The sequence below is a fragment of the Castor canadensis genome, chromosome 3 (assembly GCF_047511655.1).
Source record: "Castor canadensis chromosome 3, mCasCan1.hap1v2, whole genome shotgun sequence".
NCBI lineage: Eukaryota > Metazoa > Chordata > Mammalia > Rodentia > Castoridae > Castor > Castor canadensis.
The window spans coordinates 86,628,530-86,648,417 of record NC_133388.1 but is presented as its reverse complement, the minus strand read 5'-3'; the positions used below and the strand labels follow the sequence as shown (position 1 = coordinate 86,648,417).

Below are 19,888 nucleotides of genomic sequence, written 5' to 3'. Positions count from 1 at the left end.
TTTTATTTTTTTCGTTGCAAAGCTAATATAAAGTTGAGAAAGAGACACTCTAAGGAAAGTAGAACTTCAGGGAACCTAATAGAATTTCTGCCCAGTTGTCTCTTAAGAAATGTCCTGTACACTATCCTGTCATGTTCTGGGTAGTATCACACTTCGCTTAGTTTCCAGTTGGGCCCTTGTGCCATGTATCTCTTGATGGTAATGGGCAGATGGTCCCACCTGAAGAGTAGCTCGTTTCTGATAGGCCACAGTTCCCAGTGCACCTACCAGAATTAGCAGCAGTAGGCAGAGTCCCATGGACAGAAATTCGTGAAAACTGGAGGGGTTATGGTCTGAGGTAACCAGCAACCTAGAAGCGTAGAAGGTACTATTTGGCCTGGAATCATGCCTAGTTTTCAGAGATGAAGAGCTTTACTTATATAACGTGGAACCCATGAAACTGCTTTATCCAAGCATCACGCTAAACGAATCAGTAAGGGAATGTGGAACTGGAAAGTAGGAACAAGACCAAGATCCAAGTCCTCCAGCAACTTAAATTGTTGGAAGGAGACCTAACTCAGCAGTGAGGGAAATGGCTTAAGGGAAGAGTTTAAGTACTTGACATGGATAGTGCTTAAGAAAGGAAAGGGGCGGGGCGGGGATAAGGGTTAAGAAAGAGTAATAATGGATGGGACAAATTTGATCAAAGTGCATTATATACATGTATGTAAACACCACAATGAAACCCCTTTGTACAATTAATTTATGCTAATAAATTTTTTTTAGTTAAGAAAGAAAGGGACTGTTTAGTCCTAAAGATGGGGAGATCCATTACTGTGTATGGAGGGAGTGTGACATAGTGATGAACCCAAAGTGAGGTTAGGAATCTTTATTTCCTAAGATATCTAACCCTGCCTAGGACAATATAAACATGAGTGCTTAACAAATACAATTTCAGATATTTGGACTCAGGATTCAAAAGAAAACTACTTAGAATATTATCTTACTTGCTGTATTTTGTAGTAAAGCTCGCATCTCCATAATATATTTCTAGGGGCTTCTCTTGGAGAGTCAGGGTCAGGGTACTGTACAGCATAGCAACTGAAGGCCCTTGGCAGCCAGGAGACTTCCACATATGCACAGTGAATACCAAACGAGTGGTGATTGACCAGCTGTGGAAATAACACCTAAATGGACATTTGGATCTCTTAATGGAGGTTTAGTTCTTGGAAGAGCCTATCTAATGAAAAAGGTGTAGGCTTAGGAGTGGGATGAACGGAAAGTCTGCAGAGGACTGTGGCCCATTGTATACATACTCAGCCTGACATGTCCCTTTACCTGTCAGTGCCGCCTCTGTTCACCAGAGCCTGCAGTACTACTTCAGCCAGCTCTTCTTTCTGTTCCTTCCCCAGTAAGTGACCTGGGGGTCCAACTAACCCTAAAGACAGCTGGAATAGCTGGTCTTGGATTGGAAGACTCACAGGCAGATGAGTAACAGCATTGGTACCTTCTTTAGTCTGACACAGCCGACCTTGAGGACAGTAGAGAATGCCGTAGTACCCGGGTATCTGCAAAGAAATATGTGGCGGGGTATAGCTACAGCCTCAGTTACTGGCTCAGGCCTTCCTTCTAAGGGAAATGTACATTTTTAGATCAGAGTCATGGATTCTGGGTATTTAGTAAAAATAGTGATTGAACATCAAAAATAGGTTGGATAGGGGCTGAGGGTGTAGTTTAGTGACAGAGTGCAAGGCCCTAGGTTTGATCCCAGCACCCAAAAAAATAATTAAAAATAAATAAAAAATGAGCTGGGCACTGGTGGCTCACACCAATCCTAACTACTTGGGAGGCAGAGATCAGTAGGATGCCAATTTGAAGCCAGCCCAGGCAAATAGTTCTTGAGATCCTATCTCAAAAATACCCAACACATGCCAGGCGCTGATGGCTTCCACCTGTAATCCTGGCTACTAAGCATGCAGAGATCAGGAGGACCTTGTTTCAAAGCTAGCCTGGGCAAATAGTTCGTGAGACCCTATCTCAAAAATACTTAACACAAAAAGGCCTGAGTTCAAGCCCAGTATTGCCAAAAAACAAAACAAAACAAAAAGAGGGCTGGTAGAATGGTTCAAGTGGTAGAGTGCCAGCCTAGCAAGCATGAGGCCCTGAGTTCAAGCCCCAGTGCTGCCTAAATAAGTAAAATTTAAAAACCGGCTGGATAGTACTACCATACAAGCACTTCCTAACTTCCTTCTTTTTGGTAGTGTGTCATAACTTTTCCTCTTAATGGTACTCACCTGAATAGCCTTTCCTGGAAGGCAGGAGACCCAAGATGATCCCTCTACCTGCACCTTGTACTCTCCCTTCTGTGTGCATTGATGTAAGTAGCAACGGCCAGTGAGCTCTGTTCCCTTGAGATGTGGGATTTGAGAGGGATGGCTGCTGGTCTTGTCCCCCGGGAGCAGTTGTGAAGTGAGGTTGGCAAGGAAGCAACGACTCTGAGAATGGTAAATCTCCCCATGGGGGTTCTCTGCCCCAGGTGGGAGTCCATTTTCCTTCTTCCAGCATTCACTCTGAAGTGCAGTGTAGAAGGTAGAATAGTGTCTGTTTTGATGCCTTAGAATTTGAGTCCCTTCCAGAAGCACTCAGTTTCATTTTCTGTTCTCTACTCACCCCATTGGCTAACTGTTTATACATGCGGCAACCTTCCAGCATGGGGTCTGAGGAGCAGCTTCCCTTGTCCAGGTGCAGGTAGTGGCAGCCCAGTCCACTGTGTGAAGGGGTGATAGAGTGATCTTAGCATTGGTGACAGCTATACAGTCCCCAACCACTCAGCATACACACCTGCCAGTACAGAAGAAGCCTGAGGAGCTGGTCTCACATGTAGTCACCAGGCCAAATTCTAGTCCAGATCCTGCTGAGAGACAGGAAGAGAGAGAAAGAGTGCCCTCAACAAATGAAGCCCTAGACGTCAGTACCAGCTAGGCTTACAGCTTGCATTCCACCTTAGTAGTGTATAATCCCTTCCAACCTAGGCCACTTCCCCCAGAGCTGACTTGGGTCATGAATCCTGCTCTGCAGATCTCCCTTATTTCTCACCCTGGCCCCACAACAGCTCCTCTGCAGCGCTGTGGTTGACCTGATACCAGCCTGAATCTTTGAAGGCAGCAAGGGTGATTGGGTCAAGTCGAGTGCGCAGGGCACCATCAAAAGTAGCAGCCATTATAGAGCCCTGGAGTAGTCTGGCCTCCCAGTGTGAGGACAAAGGGCCCTGCTGGAGAAGGAAACAAACAGCTGGTTGCTGTCTGGCTACTCTTTTCTTCCATCACCTCACAGTGTTATCATTCTCACCTCTTCTTCCAAGGGAACACCCAGAGAAACCCCTTGCACTCCCAAGTGTTTGGCCAGGCTGTGGCTAACAGTTGGGGTGGTGAGAAGCAGCTGTCCCCACTTATCTCTTCTTGTCACTTGTTGTCTTGTAGAACAATTCTCTCTAACTGAGTATAGAAAGGGAAGAAGGCAATATGAGTAGAGGAAAACTTAGGAAGGGTGAAGTAGACACAGACTTGGAAAAAATGAAGTCATAGGTAGCCAATTCCCTCCAGTTGACATTTACTGCTGAATCCTGAGGGGCAGTCCCGCCATTTCTTGAACAGCTGTCCAGAAAAACCCAGGGCATGGAGCAATTCATGTAGAGTGGCCTAAGGACAGATGAGTGCTGAGTGAGGTGGAGCTGGATCCACAACAAGATTCTACAGCCCCTCTGCCTAAGCAGCTTTTCTCAGACCTTAAGGAACCTCTGTTCCTTCCTCAGTTGGTTCTTCCACTTCATGAGAAGCTGAATGATCTGCCTCCCCTACCCATGACTACCACCTGTTTACTTTTCCCTATTAATTATGCAGTAGTCACCATGACAATGTCACTGTGGCTGAGGCTTGGGCTGGTGAGATGCTGGGCACAGTAGACAATGGTACCAGCAAGAGGCCTGTCTTCTGAGTCCAACTGGCAGCAAGCAGCATAGGCTATGGCAGAAGGCTGCAGATGGGCCCAGAGAGAGAACAGATGGAAAGGAGGGAAGAGGTTACACAAATAGAAGGAATCTTCCTGAAAATGTAGAACCCTACAGGTATGGTGTCAAGCAATAGGTTTTTTTTTTTGTTTTGTTTTTTGTCTTTTTTTTTTGGGGGGGTGGCTTTTAACTTCTATTCAATTCAGGGTTTATCAGCATGCCCCAAGTTATTCCAAAAAGCACAACTTAATAAGAACTACCTCTCCTCACAAGACTTAAGAGAGAGCAAAGGGATATAATTTGAGTCTCACCTCTTGGTGGCACTTGGCAGTATGGGCAACCCGCACATACAGAAGGAAATCAGTGTTTTGGACTCCAGGCCCATCTGGCTTGATTAATTGTGGTGGACCATGCTCTGGCCATAAGGCGTAACCATGGAGATGGGCATCAGGAATCTGCAGGGGGTGAAATGTAGCATCTAGCTTAGGGGTGGATGGGGGCAGTGGGAATCTGGATGCTAAAGGAAAAGAAGAGTGGGCATCTTTGATCTATCTTGGGCCATCCAGGCAGCTGATTAGCGTGCAGAACTGTGCCCCAGCCGCTCTAAGGCTCTGCTTGAACGTATTTTGGAGTTGTGGGAGTGGAGGGCTGAGGGATCCACATGCTGTGAAATGCATAGGTTAATCAGATGTTGGAGGCTTTGCGGAGGTCAGATCCCTGACTGGAAAGAAAGTTGCTCTCACCTTAGCCCCCACGCAACTCTCTCCTTTGTACCCTGGGTTCAAGTGGCTGCACCTGCCAAGAATGAATATCTGCATGTGACCTGGAGACCTTTCAGGGTATTCCTGAAGAAGTGCTGTATACACTCTCAATGACACAAACTCACCGGTGGTAGTTTGGAGTATCGGGGTCTCCCCAGACAGCATGGCAATATTGTGCAGGGTCTCGACTCAGAAGCAGGGGTCCTCGAACTGGAGGGACTTAACAAGACAAGAGGACAATTTCAACTCAACATCTCTGTGTTCAGTTCCTTCTCTGTGCTGCTCTCCCTCCCTTAGACCTCTTTGTCCCTCAATGCTCCCCCACACCTCCTGTCCCCTCACCTGCTAGGAGGCCCTGGATTCGCTGAGTGGCCTCTCTCACTGCAGCCAAGGCTCGGGACCTCCCTCTCATCTCATGCCCCTCAGGATCCCAAACTCCATCTGATATGGGATCTCTTTTATAGTAGGTTTGGATTCTGAGGGGTTGAGGCTCACTGGACCTGGAGAGAGAGAGGAAGGAGGAGCGAAAGTCTGTGGGCAGTTGGGAGGAAGGGGGCCTGAGAAGGCTCACAGATTTCTGGATCTCATCATGTAGACATCTGCTGGTGGCCACGCCAAGGAAGAACAGCAGCAGCATCTTCTGTCTCTCCACAGCCGTCCCTGGACTGTCTTCTTCTTCCCTGGATTACTTATTTCTGCCTTTGTTTTCTTTCTCCATATCCCCTCCTCCACTCTTGCTTATTTTTTCAAGATTTGAGTGTTGTTGACTAAACCTGTCGTTACCCACCAGGAGGTCGGTAAAGAGCCAAAGCCTCTTCTAGGGGTGTGAGAGGTGCAATGCTGGGGGAGGGGAGTGTGAGGCCTCAGCTGACTTTTTCAGGAAAGAGCCTGCCTTTTCCATGATGGACTCTTTCTTAACCCTCTTCTAGCACACATTCTAATCCCCCTGCCTTTCTGAGTAGAAAATCTTAGAAGTGCTCCAGAACTAAAAAAAAAAATGGTTAGCCAGGCTTGGTAATGCATGCTTATAATTCTAGCACTATGGAGGTAGAGGTAGAATAGCAAGTTTGAAGCCAAATACAGTGAGATTAAAAAAAGAGAGGGTGGGGAGGTTGGGGGATGTAGCTCAGTGGTAGAACCCTTGTGCAAAGCTGGGGATTCAAAACCCAGTACTGCAATAAATGAAGGAAGGAAGGAAGGAAGGAAGGAAAGAAAAAAGAGGTGGAAATATAACAGTGTGTGCCTGTGGTGGTCTTTCATTCATAGATGCCTGCCTGCCTGCCTGCCTGCCTCATAGAAGGTGGCCAAACAGGCTTTTGCACTTCACTGGCTCCAGTGTCAGAATCCACTGGCCTCTAACTAAACTGCAAGACCCTCTATCTGTGCAGGGCTGCCAGTAGGTGGATAAAATAACAAATACCTGTTTTTTGACTGGATACCTCCTATGGGAGGCTGTGTTCATAGGTCTGTGAGCCTTCACAGAACCTGCTTACAGACTTGCCCAGACATAAAAATAAATTCTAAAAATGGATACTAATAGATGTTCAAAGACGTTCTTAGGGAACGCTTGGAGCTCTGTTTTCTTTGTTCATTCTGTTCTTTCACATCCTGTTTCCCCTCTGGGATCCCACTTCTTCCCTCCCTGGGGAGCCTTTTTTAACATCTCTGGCCCAAATTCCACACCTGCCAGAGCGGAAGGGACCAATCTCACAGGAAGGGTCTTCCAAAACTGTTGGCTTAATGTCCTTCCCTCCACTCCCAAACTCCTTCTTTTTTTTTTTTTCTGTGGTACTAGAGTTTGAACTCAGGGCTTCGCAAAGCAGGCACTCTACTGCTTGAGCCACACCTCCAGTCTGTTTGCTCTGATTATTTTGGGGATGGAGGTCTCATGAATTATTTGCCTGGGCTAGCCCTGAACCACAATCCTCTGGATCTCAACCTCCTAAGTAGCTAGGATTTCACCCGACTACAAGAATATTAAAAAATACAACACACTTTTACGGGATTCTTGTTCTTTCTCTAAGACAAACCTAGTTTTCTCCAAAGGTCTGAAGCCTTTTTTCCCTGAGAAAACTCCTGGGTAGGATTTGTGTGATGGATTCAAAATCTGCCTGACTTTCCAACCAGTCACTCCTAAGTGCTTTGCTGCTCCCTTCTGGCCAGCTGAGAGAGGGCCTGCCTCTGCCAGCACAGGGACTGTTGCTGTGTGTATTTGTGGGGTTTATTTATTTATTTTTAATTAATTAATTAATCAATTTTGGCAGTACTGGGGTTTGAACTCAGGGTCTTGTGCTTTCAGGATTCTACCACTTGAACCATATCGCCAGCCCAGGAACTGTTCTTAACTTCATGCATATGAATGAACTTTGAACACTCTAGCAGAAAAAACACAGAACACCTTAGTTTCCCTCCCCCACAAGCCTTTAAGCAGGTTCTGTGAAGCTCACAGACTTAACACAGGGTGTGAGTTTGTTGAGAACCTACACAGATACAGGAGATATCTAAAGAAACACCTTATGTTTCTTCTATTGGAACACCTCTTTCCTGCCCTTGCACTCTTTTCTCTCCCTCCCTCCCTCCTTCCTTCCTTCTTTCCTTCCTTCCTTTCCTCATTTTTTTCAAGATCCAAATTATCTGCTCATTGAGACTTTTTCTTTCTTTTTGCAGTGCTGGATTTTGAACCCAGGGCCTTTCACATACTAGACACTCTACCACTGAGCTTGCTTGCTTTCTTTCCTTCCTTCCTTCTTTCTCTCTCTTTCCCCCCCTCTCTCCCTTCCTTCCTTCTTTCTTTTCTTCAGAATTTATATTTCAGTCTTTTTTCTTTTTTGACAGTACTGGGGTTTGAACTCAGGACCCTCATGCTTGCTCTGTTGTTGCGGGAAATTACGAGCTGAGATAGGGGACACTGAGGCAGTTTAGCAGGAATCAACATTTTATTGTGCCAGCACAGACCCAGCAGACTCGTGTCCAAAGGCTGAGCCCGAGAACAAAGAGGCCTCACCTTCCCTTGCAAGCAGGTTACAGAAGCAAAAAGCAAAGATCAACCCACTTGTGGCTGCATGTGACTTCATTGGCTATTTTATTTCCCCAGTGCTATATGACCTTCATGTTTCAATTCTTTAAGTTTTATCTCTCTGCTTTGCTATCCCCTCCCCCTGTCTTGTCAGAACACAGCCTGTCTGTTTCTTTTCTTGCCCTCCTCCCTACTACAGTGTAGGTGCTCTTCCACTTGAGCTACTTCACCACATGGGGACTTTTCTTTACTTCTCCAGGCAGAGTTCATTTGCATGTCCTCTGTTTTCCAATAACATTTCTTTCACATCTTTGAAGTAGCACTTATTATATTATTTTGATTTTTGGAGGGTGTGGGGGAAGAGACAAGATCTCACCATGTAGTCCAGGCTGGCCTGGAACTCATGCTCTTCCTACCTCCACCTCCAAAGTTCTGAGATTACAAGCATGCACCCTCATGTCTGGCTGTATCCTGACTTGTGTGTGTGTGTGTGTGTGTGTGTGTGTGTGTGTGTTTCTGCCAGACTTTAGGCAGGAGCTGAGTTTTATTCATCTCTGACTGTATGAAGGCATATGAAGTAGCCATGGAGGGATAGTGGAGGTGGGAAGTTGAAGATGAAAGACCAAGGAGGTCAGGTGAGAGAGTGAGAACCAGAATCATTTTATTAAGCACTCTTTGTGCCCTGACATTGTTCCAAGCACTTTATACTCAAGTATTTCTTCCAACAACCTTATGAGGTAGATACTATTATTTATTATCTCAACTTTACAATTGAGGCACAGCATAATTAAGCAATGTACATAGGTGGTAAATGACAGAGTAAGATTCCAACCCACATGGGCTCCTGAGCACAGACTTTAACCCACCATGCAACACTGCTTCTCAAGTGTACAGAGAGGAGGGGAGATAATAGTATAATGAAAGAAAGAGGATCAGGAGAAAAGGAGGGGGTGGAGAGAAGATGATGACAAGGAAAGAGAATGGGGATAAAGAGAGGGGAAGAAGGAGTAAGAGAGGATGAGGTTAGACTAAAGAATAGAAGTGAGGGAGGTGGTGAAGAAGAGAAGGAAGACTGTGTATGTAAGAAGTTAGGGATAAGGAGAGGAGTTTGATGAGGAACTAGGTGGGGTGTGAGAGAGGATAGGGATGAGAAATGCAGTCACAGCAGGTGGTGATAGTGGAGCTGTGTCCAACTGACCTTCATCCTGTCATCTCTAACCTTCTCCTCCATTCCACTCTAGTGGGTCACTCCAGGCCCACCCAGAATCTTATCATCACCAGAAACTGCAGCACCTACGAAATAACTGAATCAAACATCCCCCTTTCTGATATGATCTCCTTTTCTTATGGTTCGTTTGCTAAATTAGTTCACTGCAGTTGTTGGACAAGCTCACTGAGGAACCGTGACTCTTCCTGTATTTATGTCACCCCTTCCCTGTTTGAGGTCCCAGGCTCATCATTGCAATCCTTCTTTCCAAAATGCCCTCAACTCCCCTACCGCATTTCCTTTCCATGACACCTCTCTGGTTAAGCACCAACCCTAGATGGATCCAACACAGGTCTCTACTTGTTCCTGAGCAGCTAAGGCCCACTGGAGGAAATTGTCCCAGAGGACAGACTCTAAAATGCTCATCAGTTTCAAACTGTGCTTTTCCAAGTCAGAAATCTCAGCAGTCAGCTCCCTCTTTTACACTCAGCATCTGAGCTTTTATACCTTCAAGCTTCCAGCCTCCCCTCCAGTTTAGCCACTTTTAGTTACCTTTTCTCTCAGAGAGAAAATAAAAGCCTGATACAAATATGTTTGTATTGGCTTCTTGCCATCTCTTCTCTTTCTCCTTAAAACAGAGGGAAAGTCCTCTTCCCTTGGAGGTCAGTCCTTCTGATACTCTGGATCCTACCTAAGGGAGCTCTGGTCTCAGCTCCCTTCTGCTACAACCCCAGAATCCTTCTCCCCCTCAGTCTACTCTCTGCTCCAGCCTCTGCCAGTGATTGGAAGAGATCTGTTTAGGGGTCTTTGTATGTATTTCTCTCTATGCTGGGAACCTTGCCTCTGCCAACAAATTCCTTCTCACTTCTTAGATACCTGCTGTGTTACTCGCTCAAAGGAGCCTCTCCCAACTTTCACATTTAAATCAGGTGCCCTCATTAATAATTGTCACCAGTGCCAGGCATAGTGGTACACACTTGTAATTCCAGCACTTGGGAGGCTCAGGCAGGAGGATCATGAGTTCAAGGCCAGCCTGGGCTACATAGTGAGAACTTGTCTCAAAACAAACAAATGGCTGGGTGCTGGTGGCTCACACCTGTAATCCTAGCTACTCAGGAGGCAGAGATCAGGAGAATGACCATTCAAAGCCAGCCTGGGCAAATAGTTTGCGAGACCCTATCTCAAAAAAACCCATCAAGAAAAAGGACTGGTGGAGTGGCTCAAGGTGAAGGCCCTAAGTTCAAGCCCCAGTACCGCAAAAAAAAAAAAAAAAGCCAGGTGCTGGTGGCTCACTCATGTATGTAATCCTAGTTACTCAGGAGGCAGAAATCAGGAAGATCTTGGTTTGAGGCCAGCCCAGACAAATGGTTCAAGAGACCCTATCTTGAAAATATCCAACACAAAAAAGGACCAGTGAAGTGGCTCAAGTGGTAGAGTGCCTGCCTAGCAAGTGTGAGGTCCTGGGTTCAAACCCCACTACTGACCAAAACATAAATGTATGTCACTGGTCATCTCTTACTTTTGCCACATAGCACTGCCCACAGTCTAGATTTATGTATTTGTGGTATCATGTTTGTCTGTCATCCTCACTAATCTGCAGAGTCCACAAGGACAAGAATTGTCCTTATTTATCCTTAGCTCTTACAACACATAAAGTGGCCCAGAGTAGGTGTTCAATAAATATTTTCACTTTTAGCAAATGAATGAATAAATGTGGTGAGAAGGCGGAGGTGAGAATGGAAGATGGAAGGTGGGGAGAGTAGATGGAGACTGAGGAGGGGATGGCAGGATGCAAAGGTGAGGCTATGAGTGGAGAGGAACACCAGAGAGCAGGGTCCTTGCACTGGCCAAAGTAAAGCTTCCAGACCGTATGTGACTTTGAGAAACTCTGTCTCTTGGGGCCACACTGCTGTGAGGTTTGGAAGGCAGAGCCAGTGGGTGGACTGGACTTTATCTTGGAGTGCAGCCCTAGCAAGCCTCAGATGGTGACAGAGCTGGAACTAGCAGGGGTTTTGCAAACCATCCCGATTGCAGCAGGCCAGCAGTCTGCGGGGACCAGCGGGTGGGGCCTGAGCTTATCTCCCAAGTACAGTCCTAACCTCAGATGGTGACAAAGGGGGAGCTAGCAGGCGTTTTGCAAACCGTCCTGATTGCAGCAGGGTTGGCTGGCCTGGCCAGGGGTGACAGTGCCACTAGGTGTGGGAGGCAACAGGGGTTTTGGACAGTTTGGGCCTTCAGGGTGAAGCTTAGCCTTCAGGATAAAACTTAGCATTCAGGGTACAGGGATGATGGATCCATTCTATGTATGTCTTGACTCTACCTACATCAGGGCCCTTGTTTTGTTTTGTTTTGTTTTGTGGTGCTGAGAATGAAACCCAGCACCTTTCGAATACTAGGCAAGTGCTCTGTCACTGAGCTATAGTCCCAGCCTGTACAGGAGTTCTGTCCAGGTGAGACCACTCTCACTTTGGAGGACAGGTCTGCCTACTGGGGGCTGGTGAGGGTTCTAGAGAAGTGTACTGGGCCTCAGCTCTGATATTTCTTATACCACCATTCCTGAGTCCCCTCACTGGCTTGGAACAGGGCAAGGGGTGGAGGTGAAGAGGCCCCTTTCCACCACAACCCCAACCGGGATCTTGCAACACCGGGATGGGGGCCCTGGGGGCCTAGGCATTTGGCAATCTGTATGGTGGGGGGAGGGAGGTGTGCACCCAGCAAGGGGGGGCAGTTTTCACAAGCCACCACCACCACAGCCCACTGACCTTGGCAGACTCACCTTGGGCAGCTTCCTCCCTCTTCTCGGCATCTCCCCTGGCTTCCTTCTCCTTGTAGCTTCCTTGTGGCTGAGATCCTGTCTCAGTTCAGAACTCTCATCCTGGTCCCTAGCTCAAGAAGGAAAAGTGGGCCCGACTCGGTTCTAAAGCAAGAGGAATGCATGCACGTGTGCTGCTGGGGCTTTACTTTGCTGGTTTTCAAAGGTCCACAATTCCCAGATCTGAAGCTTTTCTAAACCCAGGCAGGGATTGGTTAACTGCCCTTCTCTAGGCTCCTTTCTGCTGCCCTTTCTTCTATGGCTCCCCAACAGCAGAGGCAGAGATAAGTTTGTTCTCTACTCCTCCCCAGCTTCTTACGTTTTTAGGGCTTGTCCTCCTTGGCAGAAGGAATAGCAAGAAAGTAATTTGCAACTCCTGTCTGTAGCAAAAGAGGCATTTTTCTTGCTTACCCCTTTGTCTTTCTTTCAATTCAGCTAGCCACACTGGGCTTCCTTTCTTTTCCTTGGTCACTGACACCTTTTGCATTTTCTTTCCTTCTGCTCACACTTAACCCAATGACACATCAGCCTTCTTTTTGAAATTTTTCAGGTTTCAACTTCAAAGTCACTTCCTCTGAGAGGCCTTCCTTAAAATGACCTCTCTTCCTATTTCTTTATTGGATTTTCTCCATGGGCACATTAAAATGGGTTAATGGAGCATTGAATGAAAAGACTTTATAAAGGTGTGAAAGCACAGAACTGAGGGAAAGCCACAGGAGTGGTGAAGTACCTGGGCTCCCATAGTGGGGTGCTAAGGGAACCGGAGAGGAAATCCTGTGAGAGGGGCCTGCAGGGAGGGTGTGCCTCCCTCTACTCCTGTAAGTCTTTCTCACGGTCCTGGGAACCCAGATAACTTAGGGAGGCAGTCGCCCAGGAGGGGAGTAGGGTAAGAAAGGGTAGAGGGGAGACCTGGAGAGGCCCAGGAGATAGTAAACACACTTAATTTATTTCAGCCTTTTTCTTCCAACCTCTTCAGCTGAGAACTTGTCTTGTTCGCAAAAAAAATGCTCGACAAATACTTGATAAATACATTACTTTAGTCAAAACCAGTTGAAGTAGGATTGAGAGCCTCTTTCTGGCTGTAAATTATCTCCCTGGCATATGATCTGACAGGAGTGGGTGTGCTGGGCTGCTCCATGTCACATCCAGCTGGGATCCCACTGAAGAGGTGGCTCTTCTCCAGCTTTGGTACCAGTCAGAATGCTTCTACCCAGGCACCTGTCCTGAGAGGTGATGGGGTGGAGAGCTGGGAGAAGATGCAGCTCAGAGCTGTGGGAAAGAAGCTGGAGGTTGAAGTAACCCAGGTCCCACCATCCAGTGCATTGAAAAGAAGTCATGGAGCAGTGGTCTTGAGTTTAGAAGAGGAGATCTGGAGATTGAGTCACTTGCTGCACTCTGTGCAATCCCCCTTATGCAACCTATTCCCCCTGGGCTGAAGGGAAGGTGAGAGGATTCTCCCAGGTGCCACAGAGATGGGCACCTCCCTCCTAAACTCAGGCATCTCCCGTCAGTCAGTCCATCCACCTGAAGGTTCAAATCTACACCCTCAAACCAGACCTGGGGCTACGTCCTGGCTGAGGTAGACCTGGTGCACATGGATGCCTGGAATGCAGGAGAGCTGTACCACTTAGGTCTGCTGAAGAGAGGGCAGTGGTTAGGCTCGTAGGATGATTCAGATACAAGTTTCACCCTCTCAGAGACTTATTTCTTGAAGTCTAGCTCAGGCTTTCGCAGAAGTGGCTTAAGAGAGACATTCCTGGTCTCTGATGCTGTCAACTCATGATTTTTTTTTTTTCCTGCAGGGGCTTGAACTCAGGGGCTTCCTGCATGCTAGACAAATGTGCCCCACTGTGTTGTACATCCTTGAGGGAGGGAGGTGAGTATGGAGGAGAGAGACAGGTGCCATGTACCAAAACAGCAAGGCACTGAGTGAGCTTCAGGAGTCAGTCTGTTTGTTATTACCCCTGGCCTCCCTGCTTTATCTATAAGATGTGGCTCACACTATCTTACTTGTGTGAAGGCAAAGCTCACCAGATGATCTCTTGAGGTCTCTCTCAGCACCTCTTGAGATCTGTGATTTTATGGAGCTAATTTTGATTCTGCCTCTAAATATTCTCTTGATTCTGGGCAAGTCTCTTCCCTTCTCTGAGGCCTCAGTTTCCTCATCTGCAAAATGAACAGTTTAGGTGAGATCTCTGAGGTTCTTTCAGTTGTAGCAAAATGGAATCATAACAAAAATTCATGTTCACAATGTGCCAGCTTCTTTTTCCCTATGAATATAATAAAACTATGAGATGAGTATTCAAATTACTCCCATTTTTTTTCCAGATGTGGAAACTGAGGCACTGAAAGGAGAAGTAATTAGCTCAAGGTCAGACAGCCAGAAAGTAGCAGAAGGAGATGCAAACAGAGGCTCTTAATTACTGTACTATTCTGCTTCCTAGGTTGTATTGTAGTTCTACGAAAAAAGGAAACTCTTCGAACAGTGGGGCTTCCCAGGCAAAGTTAGATCATCCTCCTCCTCCTCAATATAAGTGTTCTCACATAAAATCAGGTCTCACTGATTCTTCCCAACTGCTTCCTCCCCCAGTCACTCAGGTTCTCAGTGTTAGGGAATCAGACCTCTAGAGGATAAGTGAAACAGATGGGAGTGAGTGGGTGACTCTGGTACACTGAGGCTGTGGAATTGAAGAGAAGTGATAGAACTTGGCACTATAAATATGGCAGAGGCCATATTTTCCCTTGCTCACCTGGGGCAGGAGTTCCCAGACCTATACCTTGAGACAGAGCAGGTCTGATTCAGTAGGCATGGGTACAGAGAATGTGAGGTGCTAGGAACACTCTATAAGCCTCATGGCTCTATCAGGAAAGAATTCAGAGGGTGCTCCAGGTTCTGCTTATGTGGTGGAAGTATGGTAGGGAGAATGCCTTCAGCTTACAGAAAGGCAGAATGGGTGGGTGGGAGGACAGCCAGGCAAGATGTCAGAAGATCAGAGTGGTAGACCCATTGTCTGGGTGCACAGTGTGCTGGGAAAGGGCTGTGGGCAACATTGGACACCCAGAGGTATATAGATATAATCTCATACATTCTCTGCCCTCCAGGCCAACAAATCCTTCCCACCCCAGAAGCAGGCCCAGGCCCAGTGAACACCTCCAGCACCAAGTCACAGTGCAATTTATTCAGCCACAGAATCATTATGGATTCTGCCATCCCTAGTCACCCTCTGCCATTGTCTATGGTCTATGTCTTGGGTTTAGACTGTGAAAGGCTCTAGCGTCCCAGGAGGGTGGGGTTCCCCAGGGTTAGGCCAGTGGCCCACAGTCCATCAGCAGGCTCAGCTGCAGCCCCCCACACCCTTGATGAGGTTGGCAGCCTCAGGGATCTGGCGGAAGAGGTTGCGGAGGGTGTCCAGCTCTTGGGTGAGCTGCTCCACGCGGCTGCGCAGGCGCTCATTCTCTGCCATGTACTCTAACACCTTCTGCTGCGTCTCCAGAATGCGTCTTTTGGCCTTGTCCCTGCTTTTGCGCACAGCGATGTTGTTTCGCTCTCGCCGCAGCCGGTACTCAAGGCTGTCTTTGTTCACTGCTTTCTTGCCCTTGTGCGAAGGGCCAGCTGGGGAGGGTGCCTTGAGGAGGGGACTGCAGGGGGGCGCAGCAGCGGCCAGAGGGGCCTGGAAAGTAAGGCATAGGACAGAGAGGTGAGGTTCCACCAGGAGGCAGAGTGGGGGGAGGGCAGGGATCCCAACAGCTATGGCACACTTTGGGCATCAAAAGTATACAGGATTCCGAGCCAGCTCCTGCCTCATGGTAAAAACAGACATTGCCTCGCCTCTGTGGGAGAACCCCAATGCACAAGGCTCTGCAGAGACCAATACTCCCTTTCATGCCCTCCCACTCCCTGAGGACTTTCCCTCAGTGAAACTCCTGTTCTAGAATCAGCAGGCAATCCCTCTTCTAGAAGCAGGCAGCAGAGAAACAAGAGAAAGGCCTGAGATCAGGGCAGGTAAGCTTGCCACAGGGTCTTTGGGACCTGGTGTTCAGGGCCAGAGTGAATTTACAGAGAAAGAAACAAGGAGTTCTTGGTCTAGTAGTGACACCAAACAGACTCATTAGTATAAGTGGGGAGCTCAAAGTCCCCTATCTACCCTGGTCTTGCCCCAGCCCCCAGGTGGTAGAGAGAACTGACTTGCTCTTACCTTGAGGACACGCAGGGGCTGACTGGGTGCTGCCAGGGTTGGGGGCAGGTGCATGGCCGTCTGTCCACAGTGTGCCACTTGATACTGCAGGGGATTGTAGCCACCTCGGCTGGCACCTCGACTGCCCTCTGGCCCGCGAGGCTCCTCCTTTACAGCCACAGCCCTGGGGTCATAGCTCCCTGGGCTGCTGTAGACGGCAGGCCCCAATGCCTTCCTGTCTGGCCCGAAGGTATGTGGAGGGTAAGCAAAGGGCCGTGGGTCAGGCGGCAGGTAGTGGGGGAAGGCAGGAGTTCCAGGACCCTTAAGGCCTCGGCCCTCAGGTGCTGGCTTCATGGCAAAAAGGTCCGAGAGTAGCTGCTCCTCCCCAGACTCGATGTAGGCAGAGAGATCAATGGAGGCCTCATGCTCACACATGTCCCCTAGCTCCCCGGGTCCAGCTCGGCCTCCTGAAAATTCAAGTGGCTGCTGGCCACCCCGGGGCTCACACTCATAGTAGGTCCCGTGGGACATAGCCGGCCCGCCCCCTTGGCTCCCCGCCCCTGGGCCTTGCTCTTGGGGCACCCCTTGGGATGCTTAGCCTGCCCTTACTTGATCTCCCCCTGCCCTAGATCTGCCCTAGATCTGCCCTCTCTGGTCCCTTCTGTAACCCACTCCTGTGTGGCTTCTCTCCTCCCTCCTCTGCTCTGCTTCCTTTTCCTTCCTCTGTAGTCAATGCCTCTCTTCTCTTCCCTTTTTTCCCCTCTCTCTCCCTGGTGTGACTCAGGGAGGGGCAGGGCACACCCCAGAGGGAGGGATGCAGGCCTTTGAGAAAGGGGGCCCCAGGCCTACTTAGCAGTTGGGGCACTCTTTGGTGAGGCCCCAGCCAAGGGTTCTAGGAGCTGCTGTTTTGGGGAATGCCTCCCCTCTCTCCTCTTAAACTCAGGGGAGTCCAAATCCTTGCTATGAGTGACACCCACTCTGAATGTCCTCCTTCCTCCAACTTCCAAAAAATTCTGTGCAGAATGAGGTACCCAGTCAGAGTGAATAAAGCCCTCCTCCAGTGCTGACCCCCAGCTTGTCCCGAACTCCTCCCTTGACACGCCTTCCTCTCTGTCCCCCCAGTGCAGAGCTCCACCTACCCCCTGGTCAGTCAGTTCCTTCTGTAGCCCCACCTCCCAGAGCATTCTCCTGGGTGCAGTCCAGGGAGTGTTGTTTGAGGGGTTTAGGAAGTAGGTTTAGGTTCTAGGAACAAGCCAGATGTGGGGGCCTGGGCCCTGGTACAGGGTGTGCTCATTTGCTGGGTTTTTGCACAGGGGCTGTGCAGGAACCCAAACACCGGCATGTCTCCAATCCTGGCAACTTCTAGCAGCCTGGCACAGTTCTTGGCTTTCCTGGACCCTGCTGAGGTACCTCGGTAGAACCTGGGCCCTGTACCCTAGGCCCAGGCAGGCTGCAACCCCAGAACCAATAACCATGCTCTTCTGGTGGCTCTAGCACCACTCTTCCAGCTGCCTTGCACTGCACGAGGCTCAAGCTGGCACTTCGCCCCCATTCTGAGCCCGAGGCTCTGCCTTCCACTTCCTGTACACTGGGCTGCAGGCTCGGAGCTTGCTGCAGCTCAGTTTGCTGTCTTTCCTTTTGCATGGCCGTTCTCTGACCTCCAGTGCGTGTCTCTTGGGTCCACTTCCTCTTGTAGGCTTGAGAAGCCTTCTCTTTTGTCATCACCTTTTCCTGGGGCTCTGTTTCAGAGTCTCTAGGAGAAGCCTGTAGCTCCCTCTCTATACTTCTTGATCTTGTGCTGCCCTTCAACTTCTCTTTTCTTTTTCCTTTGGGAACAACTTGCTCTTTCCTATCAAAGGCACCTGTTGCTCTGCATTTACCTGTCAGATTTCATCTTCAAAAGGGGCTGTAGCTGGGCTGGTGGCTCATGCCTGTAATCCTAGTTACTAAGGAGGCAGAGATCAGAAGGATCATAGTTCGAAGCCAGTCCGGAAAAATAGTTCACAAGACCCTATTTAGAAAAAACTCTTCACAAAAAAAAGACTGCTGGAGTAGTTCAAGGTATAGACCCTGAGTTCAGGCTCCAGTACAGGAAAAAAAAAAAAAAAAAGGCAGGGGGTGGGGGGGTAGCTGTAGCTGGGCTGGTGGTTCCCAAGCTACTTGAGAGGCTGAGATCAGAAGGATCACAGTTTGGGGGCCAGCCTGGGGAAACAATTTGAGGGATCCCATCTCCAAAATAACAGAGCAAAATGGACTGGAGATGTGGCTCAAGTAGTAGAGTGCCTACTTTATAAGTGTGAAGCCCTGAGTCCTGAGTTCAATCCTCAGTCCCACTCAAAAAAAAAAAAAAAAAGAAAAAAGACACATAAAAATGTGTTCCTTTTTTTTTTTTTTTTTTTTTTTTGAGATAGAGTCTTGTTATATAGGTCAGGCTGGTCTGGAACTCATGATTTTCCTTCCTCAGCCTCCTGGGTACTGGGATTACAAGTATGTATCACCACACCCAACTCTACTTTTATTATCAACAAATGCTTGAGGTTGTCCTGTGGGGTTCCAGAAATTTTTATAAGTTGGGTACACCAAGGACCAGGTCACTGTGAGGGGCCGCAGAGGGGGAAACTACTGGTGGGATACATGTGGCATTGAACACTAAGGTCAAAACTGCAAATGTAACTTGCCTACAAGTCAGACAAATTACTCCTGTAGATAGTATTCTCCTTTTCCATCCTCCCTACCCTGACACCTGCCCCAAGTGTTCTCTGAGCACAAATTGAGGTATGGCAGATATGCTTTCTTCAAAAACCCTAAGATGGCATGGGGAGATCAGCATGTATCCCAGAGACAGGTCTCAGGAAGTCCGTGGGAAGATTTTTCTTCCTCATTTCAAAGGACTCTGTACCAAGCAGGTACCAAAACCAAGCAACTTTGATTTGGTGCCTCTATTGACCACTAGGTGGCAATATTGAGGCCCGAATTCTGGATTTAGTGGGCTAATATGGTTTGGAATCAGGTGGACAGCAGAGGGCAGCTTCTCTCAGCCTTGATATTGGGAAGCAGGGAGAGGAAATAGGGCCAGGATGGGGGACGTAGAGTCAGATTACTGGGAGGATGGGTAGGCCCAAAGGACTGGTGCTAAAGCCTTCTCTCAAGAATGAGAAATTTTATCCCCTCCCTGACTTTGAAATAATGGTTAGCCTGTATTGTCTGATAAATTATGCCTTTTCTTTTCTTCTTCTTTTGGCAGTACTGGAGTTTGAATTTAGGGCTTCATGCTTTCTAGGCATGCACTCTAACCCTATTTTGTGTTTTTTTTCAAGATACAGCCTCGAGATAGAACCTGGATTCTCCTGATCTCTGCCTCAGAGTAGTGAGGATTACAGATGTGAGCCACCTGTGCCCAACTAAATTATGCCTTTTCAATCATTGAAACATTTGCTTTTCCATGTTGACCATTGTTGTGAGTTAAGTAGGAAGGAAGTCAATGCAGACAGTATTTTTAATCCCAACTTCATCAACAAGGCTAAGAGGCTGAGCTGCCCAAAGTCACCAGAGGATGTGTTTTTGATCTCAGAAAGGGTTTTGGGCTTGTGCTTGAAATGGCACAAGGCCAAATGGATGGAAAGGGGCTTGCTGTGTGCCTCAGAGAACCTCTTTCACCCTGTCAGCTACCATGGGGAGGGGGAAGCAGCTAAGTGGGTGCTGGAGGAAGTGGGAAGGTGTGCAAATAGAGAAGCAGGAAATGAGAAAGCGGGCAGCTTGGGACATGGAGAGATAAGTGACCTGGGCCCTGCCTCCCTGGATGGTGCTGATGCTGGCCTACATACTGACATCAGTGTTTCCCAGTAACAGGGTTTGGACTGTGGCAGATGTTAGGGGAGGGAAGAGGGCTCTGGGTAGGAGGAGGGAGTGAGGTGAGAGAGCAGCACCAGCCC

General features: G+C 48.3%; 2 protein-coding genes across 2 annotated transcripts; both read right to left on the bottom strand.

Moving 5' to 3' along the window:
• Positions 1-2: 2 nt before the first annotated feature.
• On the bottom strand, positions 3-5,383 carry Cirop (ciliated left-right organizer metallopeptidase). The gene is made up of 14 exons (XM_074066976.1): positions 5,089-5,383; positions 4,872-4,965; positions 4,729-4,780; positions 4,297-4,440; positions 3,886-4,011; positions 3,593-3,677; positions 3,328-3,473; positions 3,076-3,247; positions 2,821-2,890; positions 2,650-2,746; positions 2,274-2,549; positions 1,318-1,547; positions 987-1,166; positions 3-349 (listed from the first exon to the last, which is right to left on the bottom strand). Exons 1-14 carry the CDS (start codon positions 5,381-5,383, stop codon positions 130-132), a joined length of 2,187 nt encoding a protein of 728 aa, XP_073923077.1. The 3' UTR covers positions 3-129.
• Positions 5,384-14,890: 9,507 nt separating this feature from the next.
• Positions 14,891-17,166, bottom strand: Cebpe (CCAAT enhancer binding protein epsilon). Its single transcript, XM_020162592.2, has 2 exons — positions 15,978-17,166; positions 14,891-15,452 (listed from the first exon to the last, which is right to left on the bottom strand). The coding sequence occupies exons 1-2, from the start codon at positions 16,485-16,487 to the stop codon at positions 15,117-15,119; spliced, it is 846 nt and encodes a 281-aa protein (XP_020018181.1). The 5' UTR covers positions 16,488-17,166; the 3' UTR covers positions 14,891-15,116.
• Between the last annotated feature and the right edge of the window lie 2,722 nt (positions 17,167-19,888).